At 38.8% G+C, this 20,109-nt stretch overlaps 1 protein-coding gene across 3 annotated transcripts in view; it reads left to right on the top strand.

The window, feature by feature from the left end:
• gabbr1b (gamma-aminobutyric acid (GABA) B receptor, 1b) overlaps positions 1-20,109 on the top strand; it is a 770,225-nt gene that overhangs the window by 708,381 nt on the left and 41,735 nt on the right. For all 3 annotated transcript variants that reach the window (XM_039768692.1, XM_039768693.1, XM_039768691.1), the window contains one exon: positions 17,104-17,254. In XM_039768692.1, the coding sequence (XP_039624626.1) occupies positions 17,104-17,254 (151 nt within the window). The remainder of the gene's footprint in view (positions 1-17,103; positions 17,255-20,109) is intronic.

The raw sequence follows: 20,109 nt of genomic DNA, 5'->3' as shown, positions 1-20,109 counted from the left end.
CGTGTAGGTGAGTCAGGCTGAGGGGTGACAGCATCAAGAGTTACATACCCTGCTGTCCTTCTTTTAGCTTGAGATGAGCTTCGGCGGCTGCGAATCTCATGATTTAGTTGATTGGTCGCAGCTGCTAATATTTCAGCTTCAGCTACTGCGGCAGCAGCTTCTTTTTCGGACTGAAGAGCCTCTAGTGCTGCCTCCAGTGCAAGTCTCTCTGCCTCCATTCTTGCTTGTTCTCTTTTAATCGCAAACTCTTTCATTGCAAAGGATGCCCGTACACGCGCAGCTTCAGCCATTGCGCGAGCTTTGGTTGCGGGGCTGCTTGCAGACGCGTAGGAATAGCGGGTCTGTCTTGAACTGGCCACAGAAACAGCGTCAGTTTTGCATACCTTCTCCATGTTGCGCTTCAACCGGTCAGTAGGCGGAGTCAGTTGATTTAAAAGAAGCCGTGAAGATGTTGCACTCCGATTGCGGTGTGAATACTGTCTTTCAGCCAAGTTGCCCAGAGATCCTCCCTTTGATCCCTGGCACGAACGTCCCTTTACTTAGCAAGTGAGGAGCAATGTTCTGCGGTTCCGTCCCGCGCCGTGGAATTGCCCCTTTTCTAAGTTGCCGTAGGATCCTTCTTTGATCTGCGTGGCCAGAACGTTCCTTAACTTAGCTGTCTTAACGATTCTCTTGCAGTCTGTCCCGCGACGTGGATTCGCCTTTTTACTCTTCTGCCTCACTCCGCACTATGCGGCCGCAGAGAGCTTAAACAACTCGGTACATCCACATAAAAAACGACAAGGGGTGAGCGAGCTATCTTGAAGGCTTTTACTGGACGTACTTCGTTGTAAACTGAAATATATACAAAAGAAACATACAAGCATTTACATGTGAACAATCAAAGACAATAAAGAATAATTTACAAAGCAATACATAGTAGACAGTGTACATTAAATAATAGAGCTTTAAAGACACTTACAAGGCGAGTGATTTCCACGGTTGGATCAAGACGAAGTGAAGCGTGTAGACAGAGGTTCAAATTGCTGCGTACCACAACTAACCAGACACAGGGGTTTATATACCCTAAGGATACGTTTTGGACGTGACCGAAACAAGAGATACAGGGGTGCCTACGTGAGACACATGGGGTGTATTGTATTCAAATGTTTATTATGGGACCTACGTGCTTTACGTGAGTTTCATAGACTTTTATAGTACCACTGCGAGTATGGGATGTGACTGACTGGTGTGTTAATAAATGACAAGATGAAGGGGGAGCACAGTTCAACAAATAACAGTCTCAACTAACAAGATGTGGGGCAGAACAATATATATAAATAGATAGATATGACAACAACACTCATATCAATGACAAAACAATTACATTAACAATCATCTTACGTTATTTTTAAAATGTTTGCTTTTCTTTTTCATAACTTCTTTAACACACTACTTCTCCGCTGCGAAGCGCGGGTATTCTGCTAGTATATATATATATTGTGGACAATGGCTGGCCGTTCATCCCGGCCAATACCCCCACGCCGCTAGATGGAGCCCTTCCAGCAGCATGGAGGTGCCTCGAATTCCAGCAGGGCATCATGGATATTGGAGTTTTCCTTCACAGCCCTGCTGGATACCATGGGGGATGCAAGGGGACGCTGCAGGAAGGCTCAAAGACTTATATTTGCCCTATAACCCGGAAGTACATCCTAGTCACATGGAGAGAGGAAATGACGTGCTTCCGGAATGAAAAAGAAGAGTTTTGATCTGACCTGGATCCGGGTCATGGACTATAAAGGACTCTGGGAAAACCCAGACAGGAGAGCTGAGCTGGGTGGCAGGGTGGCAACGCATCCAGTAGAGGAGGATTGATTATTGTTTATTAGAGAATTGATTTATTTATGAGCATTGTTGAGAGGAGGGTGCTTTGTGCACTTTATTATTATAATAAATTCAACTTTTGGACTTTTACCTGGTGTCTGACGTCGAATATGAGGGTTCAAGGGGAAGACAACACCTTAATCTGTCACTATATATTGTGAACGGTACCCGGGCACAGACAGGCGGACATGTTGTTATGACACCACCACACGTTTATTTACAAATTATTTACAATTATTTGGTCACCAAGACCCCAGTTCACTGGTCACAAAGACCCCAGTTCATCGGTCACAAAGACCTAGTCACGTGCACAAAAACCCCAAACACCCAATGTCCTGGCCACAATGCCTTTCTTCGGGCCGCCTCCACTCTCCACAGCTTCGTCCTACCTCCACCCGACTCCAGCTCTGAATGACGGGAGACGGCCCCTTTTATGGAGGACCCGGATGAGCCCCAGGTGTTCCCGGCAATCTTCTGGCCACGCCCCAGCGTGGCGGAAGTGTCGGCTGTCCTCCCGGCTGCTCCCCGGGCACCGTCCTAAGTCTTCCCCCCAGCACTTCCTGGTGTGGCAGGAGTGCTGGGGAAACAAATCCCAAGGCATTGGGGCGCCTCCTGGCGGTGGCCACGGGCCCCTACAGGGAAGAGCTTCCAAGCCCTTGACCCGTGGCCCCAAAGCAACCCGAAGGCGAACCCCACGTGGTCAGGCGGGCTCTGACCCTCTTCCGTCCCTCCTGGCGTCCCGGCCGGGTCATAGCCCCTGGCATCCCTGACAATATATAATTTTGGGTTTGGAGGGTGGTAGTCTTAAAGTCTTATTTATTTATTTATTTTTTGATTTTATTCATTTTATTAAAATCAAATAGCATTCCATACAAATAACTCAAGGCTAGAGCTCGATTGCAATACTTGCAGGGTTGGATCTTGCCCTGGAAACATTTTGGACCATTTTAAGCAAGACAGATGTGCTAAATATATAATTTTGAGTTGAATAATTCTATGCTTTGTACATATGGAGCTCGAGTGAATTCTGTGCATTGCTTCCTTCCACTCCTTTTCTGAGATGTTGAGTGAGAGATCCTTTTCCCACTGTACTCTGGGATCTTTGAAAGGAAGGGACTGTAAAATGGTTTTATATATTACGGAAATGCTGTATTATGTGAATGTTCTTCTTTTTAAGCCTGCATATGCTGGGTTCATACCCAAACGTCTGTTAATGGTGTTTTCATTTGAGAGCCATGATTCCACCAGCTCTCTGGCACTTTTAGTATTAGCCCTGAATTTTACTTGCACCGTGTCCCAGTTAAACATGTGTCCAGTTGAACTTGTATGTGCGTATATCAGAGATCATGGGTCCTTCCTCCTGACAGCATTGCAATGTTCCTGTATACATGTGGCGAGTGTTTTAGATGTTTGTCCCATGTATACAACTAGGCATGAACTGCATGGTATACTGTGAACAACATTGCATGTCTCAGCTGCAGATTTCTTGCTTTTAGCATTCAAAAGAACTGTCTGTAGAGTGTTTGTAGGTTTGTACTCTACTATGATTCCAGATTTGGAGAGGATGCATGTTGTACTTTTAGATATGGCCCTGTGATAGAGAAGGGTTTGGTATGACAAAAGATCTGGTGAGAATCAGTTGTTTGCTGAGGTCTGTGGTGTCTCCTATGTAAGCATTGTATGCATTTATATACTATAAATAAACAAAAATGTAATTATATAAATAGGCAGATTTGTAAATAGAGAACAAAAGGATTGCTATCAAGGGTTTATTGTACATATTAATTCATACATTTGGTGGTTGAGGGGAGTGTTGTGAAAGTTGAAGGACAGCATTTCTGCTGCTTTAGGAAATGAGCTGTTTTTAAGTTTAACCCTGTAGTGTTTTTCAGAGGACAACAGATCAAATATGCAGTGTTCTGGTTGGAACTGATATCTAATGATATCCTGGGCCTACTTGTAGCATCAACTGCTATAGGTCTAATTCCAAATCTGGGAGTCTGATACCAATGATTTTGTGCTACCATTACTGCTCTTGCAGATCTTCCTGAACAGATGCATGGCAGCCAGTGTACCATATTGTATGGGTGTAAGTTAGGATGCTCTCTATAGTACTATGATAGTAATTGATCTTAACCTGCTGCATTAGGTTGGCTTTTTTCAGTCTCCTTGGGAAGAAAAAAAACATTTTTGGGCCTTTTTCCACAAGGTGTGTGGTGTTAGGGACCAGGAGAGCTTCTCTCTAATATAGACTCTGAGAAATCTGAAGTGGGTCACTGTTCCAACTGCATACTTTTTATTCTTTGTGATGTCTTCTCTGTCCTTCATTCTTTCCTGAAATCAATTATTACTGTAATTTTGTGTTTTTGCGCATTGAGTGACAAATTGTTTTCTGCACCCAATTTGGTCAAATTTTGTACTTTATCCCAGTATCTCATTGTTAAAGGAAATCAATCCTAGTATGGTGTTATCATCTGCAAATTTCTCACTTATGTTTGTGCTATGAATAGGTAAGCAGTTTTGTGTAAATAATGAATGAAGTATTGGGTTCAGCACACAATAATGTGGAGTCCAAGTGCTGAGGACCCCAGTGGAAGAGATGCATATGCCCAAACGTACATGTTCTGGTATGATTAAATATGAATATGTAAGCCACCCTACATTGGACCAGTGCTCTGTTCGAGGCATTTTGTTTCGTAGAGTATAATTTTCATACCTAAAATAAAACAGTCAGTAATTTTTCTCATATTGCTGAATATTATTTCAGTTTGGAAAAAAATATGTTGCCTAATCTTTGAGAGCATTCACTAAAAAATAGAAATATATTTTTGTTAGTTTATTTTTGTTTAAATAAATACATGTGCATACTTATGTATATAAATGTTGCAAGGGACTGTATTTTTTGTTTCTGTTTTATCCTTGTAAATCTCATTAATGTTCTAAGCATTTCTTTTTAGAAGAGTACCACTGTATATAAATAAAACCTGAATGAATGCACTCCAGGCCTTTTAAGATGTGTTGTAATAATTTGCAAACAGGTTACATTAGTTTGTAATAGTTAAATTTTTAAAAAGTTGCTTACACCAACGTCTGTATAGTTGTCTGGGATTAAAACAATGGATCCTTTTACTGCTATTTATTTGTTTTGCCTTACACACACAAGAAAGAAAGGGAGTTTGGAAGTGAGTGAGTGGAAAACAAACCAAAACAAACTTTAAACCTCCTACGTGTTATATAAACATGTTGCAGAATTTTAATTTCACTAAAAACATTCAGTGTCCTCAGTGAAGTACACATCTTTGACTAAATAGAATACATTTCTTTGTCTGCTGACCATCGTGCAAGAAATGTCATCCAAGTTATACAAAATTGTAAAACAAAATGGATTTCCACTGTAGGGGCAGGTGGAGGGGGCTGTGTGCCCCGGGTGGCACATTTTAGGGGGCGGCATTATTGGCCGAAAGGCTCAGTACCATTTGTGTGTAAGCAGCAGGGATTGGAAAAATATCACTCAATAATGAAAATTCTCTGATTTTTATCCACAAATGCTTCAAAAATATTTTTCAGACTGCCTTTCTGTGATGGCATCAGACACAGCTGTTGAAGTTTATGAGGCAATAACAAAAATAAACATAAACATTACACCGATAATAATTTCTAGGAAGACAAACAACTAATTTACAATTTAAAATTTTGTTTCGTTATCAATACGAATGCATTCTTGCTCTGTGCAGAAAACATCCCCACCTATCACTTGTACACTATACCGGTTCTGGTTTTCGCAGTGTATTTATTTTAAACTAATAATTAGAACATGGCTTATCAGTGTGACTATACTATATTCTTGCCTAGTTGGCACTTATAAATAATTATATGTGAAAAATTATTGCTGTTTCTATATATATATGAATAAATAGCATGCAAAATATATCTTCATTTTTCTGTATACGTCATTTTAATTTTCTATTTAAATAGGTTAACATATTCAGATATGTTGGAGGGCGGCAAATTGAAGCACCACCCCGCCCTGAGCGGCATGAACTCTAGCTATGCCACTGTGTAGGTGTATCTCCGGTATAAGCATTACATGACTATGTCTAATTATTTTATGAATGTATTTTTCAGACAGTTTAGGACATATGCTTGCTTTGCTACTTTTCCATTGCATATATTACTATTTGGTAGTGTGTTGCTGAAAGATAAGCTACTATTGATTTTTATAAATTCTTCCATTCATATCCCTAAACTATTTCACATGCATGTGTTTAAAAGGAAACACTGAAACACATAAAGAGTTGAGGTTCCCATGAACAAATCCGTTAATGTTCGGAGTGAAAAAAGAAAAGAAGTCAAAAATAATTGCTCTGACACTAGTCATCAGTCTTCATGGTTTTCCATTAGCTAAAAAGTGCTTATGGATGGTGCAGCTCCATCCTCCTTCAAAGCTGGTCCAAACATGTGAGTAGGTGATGATATATATGCTGCATGGACAGAAAGAGGTGAGTTTTGTGGCTTTAGAACGGAACTGATGTCAAGCTTCTTCCGAGTGAGTTCTCTTCTGCTCTAGAGATTGGAAGGGATATTGGATTAGTGGTTGAGCTTCACCTATAACCACCCCCCTTTGTTTCCATTCACCCAGACAAGTGAAACATTCCAGAAGCTCTTGGTTGGGGCAATAGTCTATGTCAAATTGTTTCCCTGTTCAATTAGTGGAAATTCTAATGTCAATTTATTAGTCACAGAATCAGCAAATATAAGCTACTAATCTGCCTTGTACTCTGCTCATGAGACTCCAAAAAGCAAGCACTCAGTTTTTGTTAACCATATACTGTACATGGTGTAAAATATTTGAAAGGGTTCTGGTAACATCCAGATCTCCATTTACTGTTAAACCATCTGGTTAGGTTGACAAAAGTATTCAGTCTAAGTTAATGCATGGGAGTTTCTTCTCTTTCTCTTTTCCTCCTTGGCGTTCTGTTGTTGCTACATCCCAGAACATCTGACTGCTACTTTTGGTCCACAGGAGATCTTTTACAGCTGGACATATATGTGTAGTCTAGGTGGAGAGCTAAAGATCTATGTCCTTTATTTAAGTGGTGTGCTATTACCTTAAGATGGAAGAATAGTGTAGTTTTTGGAGAAAGGGAAGATTGGTGGCCACTTTCTTGATATTGTATAACATCATTTACTATATTTATTTTTGAATTTTTTTTTTCTTTTCAAATCTTTGATGATAGCCACACTTTTTGCACCTTAAATAACCTATATCAACAATTTTTATTTAGTTGTTTCATTTCATTTCAAAAAGGATGTCATTTCATGTGGAACATACTCTTTTCATTAAATAGGACCTGCTGAAATGTATTCATGTACAGCATTGATTTGGTTGATCTTTTATAGGAGCTTTCTTTGTTCAGTAGTCAAGGGTAGGGTTCATATATACGACTCATTCCAGGTTACTAATCCCTCACAGCTATTGCCAGGTGTTCACATTTGTGTGCTTCTTTAAAGAATTAGAAGCTGTTGTGACAGATGCCATCTGGGAGCCTTACTGGGCTGGGATGGGACTGCCTCAACTTCCTAAGACACAGGAGATAGTGAGCGCAGGGCATTGTCTCGCCTGGATTCCTAGATGGCAGTCCCTCCGGGTTGCGGCAGCATGGGAACTGTTTGTTGTTACTCAGCCCTATTGGGTTTCATGGGTGCTGATAGGGGGTGTTGTGGGAAGTGGTGACCCCTACGTTGTCGGGCTCCCACCTCACCAGGAAGTGGTTCCAAACCACAGCTTCAGGACACCAGAAATGCTTCCGGAAGTCACATAAAAGAAGCTTCCTGACACAACTCTGTTTGGAAGGAGGAGGACAACAATTACTGGGAGAAATGGAGAAGGCAGAGGAACAGAAAAAAAGACAAAGAGCTGCTGTGTGCTTTGTAACTGTGGTTGTGGTGTAGAAATTCCCTGGAAGAATTTCCCACAAATAAAACCTTTGTATGTAGCAGACTTGTGCCTGAGACTGTTTATGGTGGGTGTTTGGGGAGCTGCACCGCCCCCTGCTGGCCACACTGTATACTTGTTCAGCCACAACATATCTCATTTGCTTGAAATTTCAACAATTTCAAATGACTTAAATACGTAATTTGTTATAAGCTGTCCTTACATTTACTGATTTAATTTTCCAGGTTTATGGTCATGAAGTGTCACAGCCTGTACTTAGAGCTTTTGGTACAGGACAGGAGCCACCTCATTCATAGCAGACTAATTTAACATGATCAGTTAATCTTAACTACACAATATTGGAATATGGGAAAAACACTGCAATAAGCATAAAAAACATGTAAACTCAAAGAGAAGGTGCTGACTGCACATAAACCATAATTTGACTGGGTGACAGACCCAATCACATGTAACTAGAAGGCTGAAATGCTAAGCACTGCAATACTGTGCCAGCCAACAATGTTATTAACAAGTGTAAAGATAAAATTAGTAGACAGATTTGATGAAGCCAGAGAGTTTGTGTATACTATAGTGTCAGACAGTACTACCCCAATCATCCATTACCAGCACCTTTGAGACTAATAGTAGATTAAATTCCTAAAGATAAAGTGGAATAGAATATATAGAATAGAATAAAATAGGATAGAATAGAATAGAATATGGACATGTGACAGATGGGAAGATTGTGGGAAATCCTAAGAGTACAGTCAAAAAAGAAAAATCCATTTCAGCACTCCGAAACAGTAATCCAGAAAGAGTTTATACCAATTTCTGTGAAAACCAGGCTTTGATCTTTTGAATTATAAAGGTTAATTTATAATGCATAAAAGTTTTACATTTTTATGTGAAATTACTACATATACACAAAATATAGCGTAATGCACAGCACATAACAAATTTATCTCTAACTTCTTTTTTGATCCTTTCTATATTCCTCAATTTACCCACCTCCCTTATAATCTAACAGTTGTCTGTTCACTTCTTACCTTCAAGTCATTTTTCAGTTTCCTGGAAAATTATTCCCTCTCTGCCAGTGAGCTATAATTGATCAGTATTTGCTTTATTTAAATTTTTCTTTGCAAAAACTGCCTTAAAACACTTAATAGCGTTATGTTTTAACAATTATTTTTGCCTCATGGACCCTTTCAGCTCATTCAAGTAAATACATATTTTATACACATAGTATATAGTACATAGCCTATGTGTTATAAATCTGCTTCACTGGGTTCAGCTCAGGTTGATTTGCTAGTCTTTAATCATTACTGGTATGCTCGGTCAGTCACTTTTTAACTTTGCTATTATCTTATTTTGTATGTCCACCAATGCCACTCCCAATATTCAGTGCGTAATGGTCTATCAAATGAGTGAAGTGTTCCTTGCTATCATTCATATGCATTGTTTACAAAAAAAGTCAGACACATCCTATATGCTAACAGCACCAGAGTCATTGGAATGTGGGTATAGCATAAAGTAAAATATGTGCAAGCAGTAGCAGTACTCAGTAACTTCATGAGATGATTGAGCATATGGCACTAGGACTTCATGAGACACACAGAATCCACAAAACCCAACTATCCTCCCCTACCCATGTTTCTTGTTTCTTTGTTCTTTAAGTCAACTGCACTAAAACTGCACAGATCTGTCATACCTGTACAGTTGAATATAGTTATTACTTATATAAATTTTCCCAAGCTGTACAATGCCATTTAAAAATTTCTTACAGCACTTTCATTATTTGTGTATTTGTAATTGTATTATTTGTGCCATATTTTAAATGTTAAGTACTTTCTGTACCTGAAATACATCTTTACAAAACTTAAAATCTGTACTCTGGCCTCTTGTCTGGAACAGTTTTATATATATTCTTTTCATTTAAATGTACCTCTTATCTAAAAATTATGCTTGCAGAGTGGAAAATGAGACAAAGTTAAGACTGTGTTGTATAAAATATTTTTTTCTCTTTCATAACTTTATATCCTTTATCTTGTGATTATCACATAATCTATGTTTATTTCATTGTTGTGTTTTAATGTTTTCTTTGAATCTGGTATCATGTCAATCTGCTTCAGTGTTATTAGAGCATTTCTAGGTAAACAATCAATATTCATTCCATGCAATGCAAAAGAGCTAATTGGATCAATGTGATCGTTGAAACAGTGTCATTAGGGTGGCCCAAAAATTATGGCTTCATTCCGTTTGTGCTTTGCTGTCAGTCTTAAAAGTTTAATTGTAATATTGTTTTTGTTTACTGTTGTTGCTTTACTTACCAGATTTTTGTGTCATTCCTCTTGCTTTATACATACAAAGTCTATTTATTTATGGCTGCTTCTTTTCTTTACCATATGGCAAAAGAGCTGCTACTTCACAGCAGAATAAGCAGACAACTAAAGTAAATGTAACCATCAATGTCTAGTAACATGTGATCATGAAGTTATATATGTGTTGTAATAAGAATGAGTCTCCAGACATCATAAAGGTCTGGGGCAGCCACCCGTATATTATTTCACAGCTGCAAAAGTTTTTGAAATATTTGAACAGAGATGTTCACAAGACTGAGTCCAAAACAGAACTGATTATTTGGCGGTTTTAATTGGAGGGGAAGAAAATGATGTCATCTAGTCCGGAAGTGACGTCATCAGAGGTGCCGGAGCTGGAAGTGACATCATCAGAGGCGCCAGAGCCAGAAGTGACGTCATCAGAGAGGCCGGAACCTAGTGAGATTTCCCGATAATCGTCTGCATTAAACTGAGAGAGACAGTCAGCACACTCTGCCACCCCCTGGTCTGGTGTAGTATTACAGTTCCCCAGGCCCTTTAGCTGTCTCCTAAACGCACCTGTGTGACAGTGTATACAATGTAATGGAGAAATGTACTATAGAAAATCTGAACTTGCATGGTTAAAAGACTGAGAAGAGACAGTCCGGGAAGAAAAGTAATTTCAGTAAAAAAAGAAACATACAGAGATGTATAGGGTAATTTAGGCTAAAGGTTTAAGTATAAAGTATTGTGTAAGCCTTGAAAAACTGTATAAGCAAAGACCTATGCTAATGTGAATTTGGAAAATTATTTTAGTTAAAATGCATGTAAGATGGTATATATATTCTCAAGCTTGGGTCACAAGTTTGCACAGGAGAATACTTTACTGCTGTTCTGGCAGATATAAATACAAGTCCCTTTCAGAGGAGATCCAAACACACAAGGAACAGCCATCAAACTTGATACATCAGCCTCGACTCCTGCTCAAAAAAACACAAAGTCTCCTTCATCAAGGAGGTACAGCGGCTCCAAAGCAGTGGCCGAAGCAGAAGGAGTATGTAGGAAGAAAGACAGGAGGGTGAGACCTCAAGATGGCTGCAGCTCAGTCTTTTAAATGTTCGAAGCCCCACGTGAGAAGCATGTCATGTAGCAAGCCAGCAAGCCTGCAGCTGATCCCGCAACGAGGAGCTGTAAAAGTGTATTTGTTTCCCATTGAATAACTGTTTAAGAGGGGGTTTCTGAAGGGCTGCCGCATCCCCCAGCAGTAGCAGTCGCAATCTCTATATATAATCTTCATTTGGGTCTTGATCTTTGTTTGTCCGCGAATGAATTAGAAGAAGCACTAGATGGCAGTAGAGACAGCTAAAACATAGGCATTGCATTAAGAATCTCCTCCAGGCTTATACTACTGAAGACTGTAGTACTTCAGTCACACCTCAAAACCCAACTAAACAAATTATTGTGCTTTAAATTAACTAAAGAGATCTTCATTTAGATCTTGATCTTTGTTTGTCCGCGAATTCCACACATGCGTAGACCACCTTCCAGTTTAGTACGTTGTTGTTACTCACGGATGTCAACAATGTGCCGGAATAACAAAAGGGGTGGTGGACAGTGTTACGCTGGTTAGCTCCTGAGGCCTGGTTAGAGAATGAGATTGCCGAAGATAAAAGGTACGTGCCTACGTAACATATGAATGAAAGAAAGACAGTGGGTTAAATAAATGACAATGTAACAGCACGTTCCAGAAATTATTATTGTTACGTTGTAGCTGGCGAGTGCTGCGCGTCTCACAGTTGTACGGTGCCTTGCTCACATGTCAGTGAAGTGATCCCTATTTATGCTTTAAAGAGCCTGGATACCTATGTGTCCCCCTTTAATAACCTTTGCGCCGTGTATATTGCCTTACTCTTTGGATTTCCACAAACCAACCTGCGAGATTGGAGAAAGGTTGAGAAGACATCGTGAGAGGAAATGACAGCGTCCTGAAAACGAGATGGACTGTGAACGGACAGAAACAGAAATGTTCCTACACCACCACATAATTACTATTCGGACAGTGATTCCAAGTGGGCCGTTCCTATCGAATCAATATCCAAGGGTTTTCATTTTTAAACAGGGAGCCTTTCACAGACAACTTTAACACATGCAACGTAGTTGGGCGCACATGGCTAGTATATATATATATATATATATATATATATATATATATATATATATATATATATATATATATATATATATATATATATATATATATATATATATATATATATATATATATATATATATATGTGTGTGTGTGTGTGTAAAAAGATCATGACTGGAAATTTTAAAGTGCAAAAAATCTTTAAATACTCTTTTAAACAGGGGAGGCCAAATCTGCAAATGGGCCTGTGTAACATCTTATCAGACAATCTGTAATTCTGAGGCAAAGGAAATTACCAGTTATTACCCGTTATTAGTGTGGTGAACTTTATCACGTATAATTGAAGTACACAAAAACATTTTGTAAATTTTTACACAAAGTAAAGAACAAAGGAATATTGTGTCTAAACTGGTTAACGTACTGAGCAAGCCAATATCTCACAAGCAATCAGTAACAATCATAGGAACTATCAGACTACAGCACGTTAAAGAAGCTCACTGATTATGCACAGTTTATAACAGAAAAATAAATTGCCATGGATTGTTTATAAATAATACTATAATAAGTATAATATGTTAACACTAACTCAACAGGGGACAATTAAAGCAAAAAAAGGTGTTGTCTGATTGGTATGGCATTGTTTAAATGCCTGTGTTTTCATTTATTATCTGTTCTTTTCTTTGTTGATTACTCTAGTGTTCCCTATTGATTTGTTTTCTATGTAAGAACCCACACCTGAAAATGTATGTTGTACCAAAATTGGGGGAATTGTGCTGTGAATTGGCAAGATAGTCTTTGTAAACTGAAGCACCTAGAAAATGGCTCTGGAAGGCTTGTGGGAGACAAACATCACCAGAGATAAAGGACTTAAGGTTCCTGCCACTTGTAAATTAAGAGGACTGGGAGTGCGAAAGCAGCTGTGTTAGCCAAACAGAACTAGTGAATATCAGCTGTATGGAAATCTTCAGAGAGTGTTAACAATTGCTTCTGATGTCGGATCTGTGGGTGACTGGGAATTGATAGCACTGCTAAACTGATTGTTTATCCAGACAATAAACATTTTTGTGCTTCCTGACATGGCAAGGGAAAAAGAAAATTTCATAACAATTTAGAAAAAACAATATATTTTAACAATTATTTTGAAAAGCTTGTAGCACCAGAGCCATTGGAATGTGAGTATACCTAAGTCAAATGTAATTAGGCAATATCCAACATGGGAAGCAACTCTCCTCAACAGAAAAAAAAATTCACAAAGTACTGTATACTTGCAAAACTGGCAAGAGCAGCTGTGGATCAGAAGATGCACTGGCTTCCAAATAAACAGAGCCCACCCTAATAAGCCTTGGATACAGGCCTGACTGTTAAAGACTGCAGTGATCTGTACGTCATAATAAAATGAGTTTCATTAAGTTTGTGAACATGGTTACTCCCCAGTGTGTATTGCAGGGTTGTGTGCAATTTTGCTATGCTATATTCCTGCCAGCTATGCTTCGTATGTCAGTGTAATGAAAACAGTGTGAATTTTTGATTATTATAATTGATTGCAATTTTATCATCTTAGTTTGTCAGTCCTACTTCAGATCTTGGCAGGAAATACTGGTGTTTGGAAGATGAAGTAGCTTTAAATCATTTGTATATATATTTTGGAACAGAGTGACTTGCAGAGTCCAAAAAATATTTGGTATGCCAGCCCAGCTACCCCATTTAATTGCGAGACAACAAAAATAATAATAATCATATACAGTGGGTACGGAAAGTATTCAGACCCCCTTCAATTTTTCACTCTGTTATATTTCAGCCATTTGCTAAAATCATTTAAATAAAATTTTTTCCCTCATTAATGTACACACAGCACCCCATATTGACAGACAAAAAAAATAATTTTTGAAATTGTTGCAGATTTATTAAAAAAGAAAAACTGAAATATCACATGGTCCTAAGTATTCAGACCCTTTGCTCAGTATTTAGTAGAAGCACCCTTTTGAGCTAATACAGCCATGAGTCTTCTTGGGAAAGATGCAACAAGTTTTTCACACCTGGATTTGGGGATCCTCTGCCATTCCTCCTTGCAGATCCTCTCCAGTTCTGTCAGGTTGGATGGTAAACGTTGGTGGACAGCCATTTTTAGGTCTCTCCAGAGATGCTCAATTGGGTTTACGTCAGGGCTCTGGCTGGGCCATTCAAGAACAGTCACAGAGTTGTTGTGAAGCCACTCCTTTGTTATTTTAGCTGTGTGCTTAGGGTCATTGTCATCAAACCAGAGAATCTTATTTCTCACCATCTCAGAGTCCTTCAGGTGTATTTTAGCAAACTCCAAGATAGAACTTTTTGGCCTTAATTCTAAGCGGTATGTGTGGAGACAACCAGGCACTGCTCATCACTTGTCCAATACAGTCCCCACAGTGAAGCATGGCAGTGGCAGCATCATGCTGTGGGGGTGTTTTTCAGCTGCAGAGACAGGACGACTGGTTGCAATCGAGGGAAAGATGAATGCAGCCAAGTACAGGGATACCCTGGAAAAAAACCTTCTCCAGAGTGCTAAGGGCCTCAGACTGGGCGGAAGGTTTACCTTCCAACAAGACAATGACCCTAAGCACACAGCTAAAATAATGGAGGAGTGGCTTCACAACAACTCTGACTGTTCTTGAATGGCCCAGCCAGAGCCCTGACTTAAACCCAATTGAGCATCTCTGGAGAGACCTAAAAATTGCCGACTTGTCAGCTGAATACCACAGTGCACATAATAACTTTTATCAAGAAGCACTGCAGTCTTCTCTGCTCCCACTTAAACTCATCTCTGTTTTATATCATTTCCCAGATACAGTATTTGTAGAGTAAGCATTCTCATCTGAGATTCCCAATTCTCTTTGACTGCAGCGCATGGCAATTTTCAGTTACCTTATAGTATAATGCAGTGAGGACTGCTCAGTTCCCATTTCATTACAAGTATTTACAGTTAAATTGTGTGTATGTATATATCTTCTTATATAATATGCTACCGTGGCTGTTCTTTGTCGGTCCAGGATTTTAAATCACCTGTAGCTCGCAAACCGTTTCACCTTTTGACTTGAAATTTGGTACACATATACTACGTGACGTCTACTATCCACTTACGGGGTGATGATTTTTATTACTATTTTTATTTTTATTTTATTTTATTGTAGAATCAACTCTCGGCAGCGCTCAGCAGGGCGGCCGTGCGGTGCATGCGTATGGGCACCGTTCTCATTTCCTACCACCTTTGCTAATCATTCTTGAGGCAGATTGAAGACTTAAATGCCAGCTTAAGTGAAAAATTTAAAGAAAACATACTAAGTAATTGCAACACAAAAACTAACTTAATCAGTTTTAACGCGAAAAGTTGCTGACGAAAGGAGAGAAGCAGAGGGCCGCTAGGGTGCAGAAAAGAAGAGCTGCCCAGGAAGCAGCAAGCGCATTAACTTCTGAGCAAACAAATGCTAAACAGAGACAGAGAAAGAGGATGAAAACTAGGAATGCTCAAGTCAAGTGTATTCACTGCACGTTATCGTGCAGTACGCCGTTACTGGTAGGTGTATATATATATATATATATATATATATATATATATATATATATATATATATATATATATATATGCTGCATAAAAGATTTGTAGATATTTCTTATATTTTGAATCTTAATGAATTCTCCTAGATTCACTCTTTTCACCATGTAGGATACACTTTTTATGTTTTTTTGTTATTAGATTAGGTAGTAAGAACTGCACTATTTTTGATCCATACAATTTTCATGTAACTTGACTTTTCAGAAAGGTACATACATATATATATATATGTGAGCTATCCTCACCTAACCTATGCAAAACCACCTAAATAAAGTAAACTAACTGTATATTCATTACAAAGATGACAAATTCAAATAATTGATTATAGTCAGTCAGTGCAACAGAACCACAAACCCTTGACACAGTCCCTGGTTAGAATAATATTTAACAACTACCTTATTACCAGGCTCCTTTAATGACCAGTTCTCCTTTCAGAAATAATCAATGATTCTTTTCTTTTCTTTAACTCCTCCATTTCTCCCAGGTGAGCTTCACCTGATTCCTCTCCCAACTCTGTCAACCTTAGCCAAGTGGTGGACTGTCTTTTAACACCTGATCCAGGAATACTCAATCAATTGCCTCCAGGAAGCACTTCCAGGCCAGGCAGGAGCACATCAGTCCTTGTGCTGTTAATAGCTGAAAGCTCCCCCTGGCAGTCTCCACAGATCCTGACAGGGCAGCCCCATTGGACCACAACTCCTATGCTGCCCTGTGGGCATCCATATTGGAGCTTTCCAGATGGGATGCTGCTTCCCAGTGTATGGCGTAATGCTCTGCTCATAGCAGAGAGTTACCCATTGTCCTGTCCTTCCCTCCTCACAGACCCAACCAGGGATGCCAGCCCTGGTATAATTGCTGCTGCCACATATCTCCGTGTCTAGGTCCTGGCATTTAAAGGGGATACTGTAGCTCCCTCCATGACCTTCCTTTATAATGACCTCCTAGCCAGACAAGCGAGCAGGGCCCATCCCAAATGAGACACCAGCTGGTCCTTCACAACTTGGAAGCTTTTATTATAGAAAGTTAGATTCAGAATTTCCAGCATTAAAGATGACAGTCTGCTCAAGATATGGTCAGAAATCAACCAAAATTGGAAGAGGGGGTGGTACAGATCCCATGAAGCTCTGTTATCACAGAGCAGATGGAAGCACATTCAGCAGATATGCACTTTAATACAAATTAATTTGGTATAGATTTTTCACTATTCGCCTAATAGTTGGACATGTCTGCTCATGCATGTTTGTCTTTTTTGTAGGGCCACTTCCCCCAGCAGACCAGACTAAGGTTATTGAGGAATACCGTCACTTGTCCCAGAAGCTCTTTGTGATCGTGTCAGTATTTGCTGGCTTAGGTATTCTCCTGGGAATAATTTGCCTGACATTTAATGTCTATAACAGTAATGTTCGGTAAGTGCAAAAAAGGTTTGTTATTTTTAGTTTTTCTTTTCTGCTAAACTCATTTGCTGTAATTAATTATAAGGCACTTCTTATTTACTGCATGCTTAACAAACAGGTTCATGCTGACCTCAGCAGAAAAAATAAGGACATTCTGAATTGAATTCCAAAGATGTCTCTGGTGCATATGTAGTGTGACAATTTCCAAAGCAGTGACCATTCAGAATGAAAAATGATCTGACACAGTGTTATCTTGGTTATTGCTCAAACTCCTCTTTGTGTCAGGCACATTGACTGCATGTCAAGCACAGTGGAGAGGATAAGGAGTGCAGTGGAGTACATTGACTTGGTATGTTTTATGGCTGGTGTTACACTGCAAACTTATGAACTGTGGATTGTCATCCTCAAGGCCCATGTAGTTAAATGAATGCAATGAAGACCACACAGAGAATGCATCTGACTTCAAATGCATGTGCCACAGTTCCAAAAAACATTTTAAAATAGCAAGATACAGTTTCCTAGTTTTACAACAGAAATAATTCTACCTGACTTCAATTTTAAACATTTTTAAGAAGTGTACTCTACTTACATTTAGAATGTTTTTTGGTTTATGATAGGAAATGCACATTCAGCTATATTTTAACCTGTTTATTCATTTCAGGGTTGGGGAAGCTGCACCTGCCTCAACAACACTAGGGTGGAAGGCAGAAGCCAACAACAAGGGCACACTTGTATGAAAACACATTTGTTAACTTACACTGGGACAATTTAGTCTTGTCAGTTAATCTAACACTTACAGTATGGGTTTGGGATGTGGCATGAAAAAGAGTACTGTGACAAAAATCTAACACCACTGCAAACTAAACATATGTCTTGGATTTGTCTAGAGCCGGGTGTAGGGGAACATCCAAGTTATTAATCACACTTAATCAGGTGAGAGATTTGGAGGAAGTGTTACCCCTACTGTTACTAAGGCTTACCCACAAGGCCTATTACCTGGTAATGTGACTTAAACAGGTTTAGTGATAGGCCTGAGCCCCAAGTTGTCCTGCAGATCCTGCCACCATGTCTGTTCTGTTCTTCAATATATCTCCCATGTAGACTCTTGGTCAACTGAATATTTGAGACCAGAACAGCTCAAGAGTTAAGGACTGTCTAGGTAATGTTAAAATGCTTTTATCCTATTTATTTAAGAATACTCAGTTATATGATGTACAATATAAACAGAATATGTACATGTATTCATAATATGAAACACAATCTAACTTATATTATTTCTAATTCATAGACTCTGCATCACAGTTAAAGTAAGAATAGTAAAGAAAAGCCATACAATTCTGTAGCTGTCTTTCTGTTTTCAAAGGAGGAACATCTTGATTCAACAATCCTTTATTTTCAATAATCAACATTCTGAACAAATGTACCTTTTTGTTCTGCTTTTAACAACATTTAAAAGGACTTTTATCTTAAAACAGTCATGTGCATTTGCTTAATCTCTAAACATTTAAATCTGAAAACCCAAAAGCTCACAGGCCTACTTTTGATTTTTAGATCTTGAGTATCGCCAGCCCATTTCTGACCTAAGTTGGTTCTAAAACTGAATTTTTGTTAGTTGGTCAAGGTGACCTGTCTTCTTGACATATTTGAGCCAAGTATTTTGGAGATGTGGGAAAGCCACACTAGATGTCTTTACCTGTTGTGTATAGTATCATGGAATCATGAAAGTTAAAGCAACCTTGACAGTGAGGAACTAGGAACTAGCCCCATTTCAGATTATTTCAGACTATGAGGCACTTGGTAAGGCTGGACTCTGTCCTGCTGGCACAGGACACAAGGTAGAAACCAGCTATAGATGGGCTGGCTGTCCACTACATGAGACGCATGCACACTCACACTCATGCTCTCTCATACTAGAATCAACCTACTTATCAGGCACAAAGAAAGAGACTGAGAATTGAACTTGATCTCCTAGAGTCGTGAGGAAGCAGCATTAAACTTTTGTGATGTAAAGTATACTAAATATGGGTAAATAAAGAAAAGGCTCAGCCATGAGTAGCAGCAAAGCTTCTTTCTATCAACTGTAATGTCAACATTGTAGGACTAAAGAGCAAATCATTTACAATTGGCAAAAAACACTCAGTAATATGGTGCTTCCTTGCTAGTATGTGGTGTTGATTTGTTTTTTGTACATTCTGTATTCACATTCAACAGCTCTGGTACATTGTACTTTAATATAATGTTAAGTCATGAAGGGCATATAAAAGGACACTTGAAAAATGGGAGTAATATTTTTGAAACTTTGAATGAATTTGTGAATCAGCATTGGTCTTCTGCAAATATCTTTCACAAGGTACCTGCAAAAAGAAGTTTTGAAATACTAGTCCCATTTTCAAGTGTCTTTCTATAAGCTTCTTGATACCATTCTTTTCAAAGGCTCTTCCTAAATAAAGATTTTATTGCTGTTGCAATTAGCTATACTATATATGCCTTTTGAAAATGAACACATAATGTGAGTCTTCCTTAAAGAATTATTAAATTACACGTTAGTACGATTGATATATAGTTCCAAAGCACTTAATAAACTATCATGAATAGACTCTAAATTGAGACTAATGCTTCATTAATATATGTGCTAGCCTATTAAATAGACCTTCTGGTGTTCTATATAATTAAAAATACCTTGAAAAGTTTGCTTTTTTGTTGGATTATTACATACTCCTTAATTGCTTTACAAATCAATAGTCAATTGATTTCTGTTTTCTAAACCCGCTTCTCTAGTGCAGGGGCATATGAAGCCATGGTCTGATTCAGAATCACTGGGAGGAATCAAGCCTGGCTGGGATGCCTTTCCATGACAGGAACCACCC

This window comes from Polypterus senegalus, chromosome 11 (assembly GCF_016835505.1).
Source record: "Polypterus senegalus isolate Bchr_013 chromosome 11, ASM1683550v1, whole genome shotgun sequence".
Taxonomy (NCBI): domain Eukaryota; kingdom Metazoa; phylum Chordata; class Cladistia; order Polypteriformes; family Polypteridae; genus Polypterus; species Polypterus senegalus.
The sequence above is the reverse complement of the archived record's forward strand: the minus strand, read 5'-3'. Positions and strand labels throughout refer to the sequence as shown.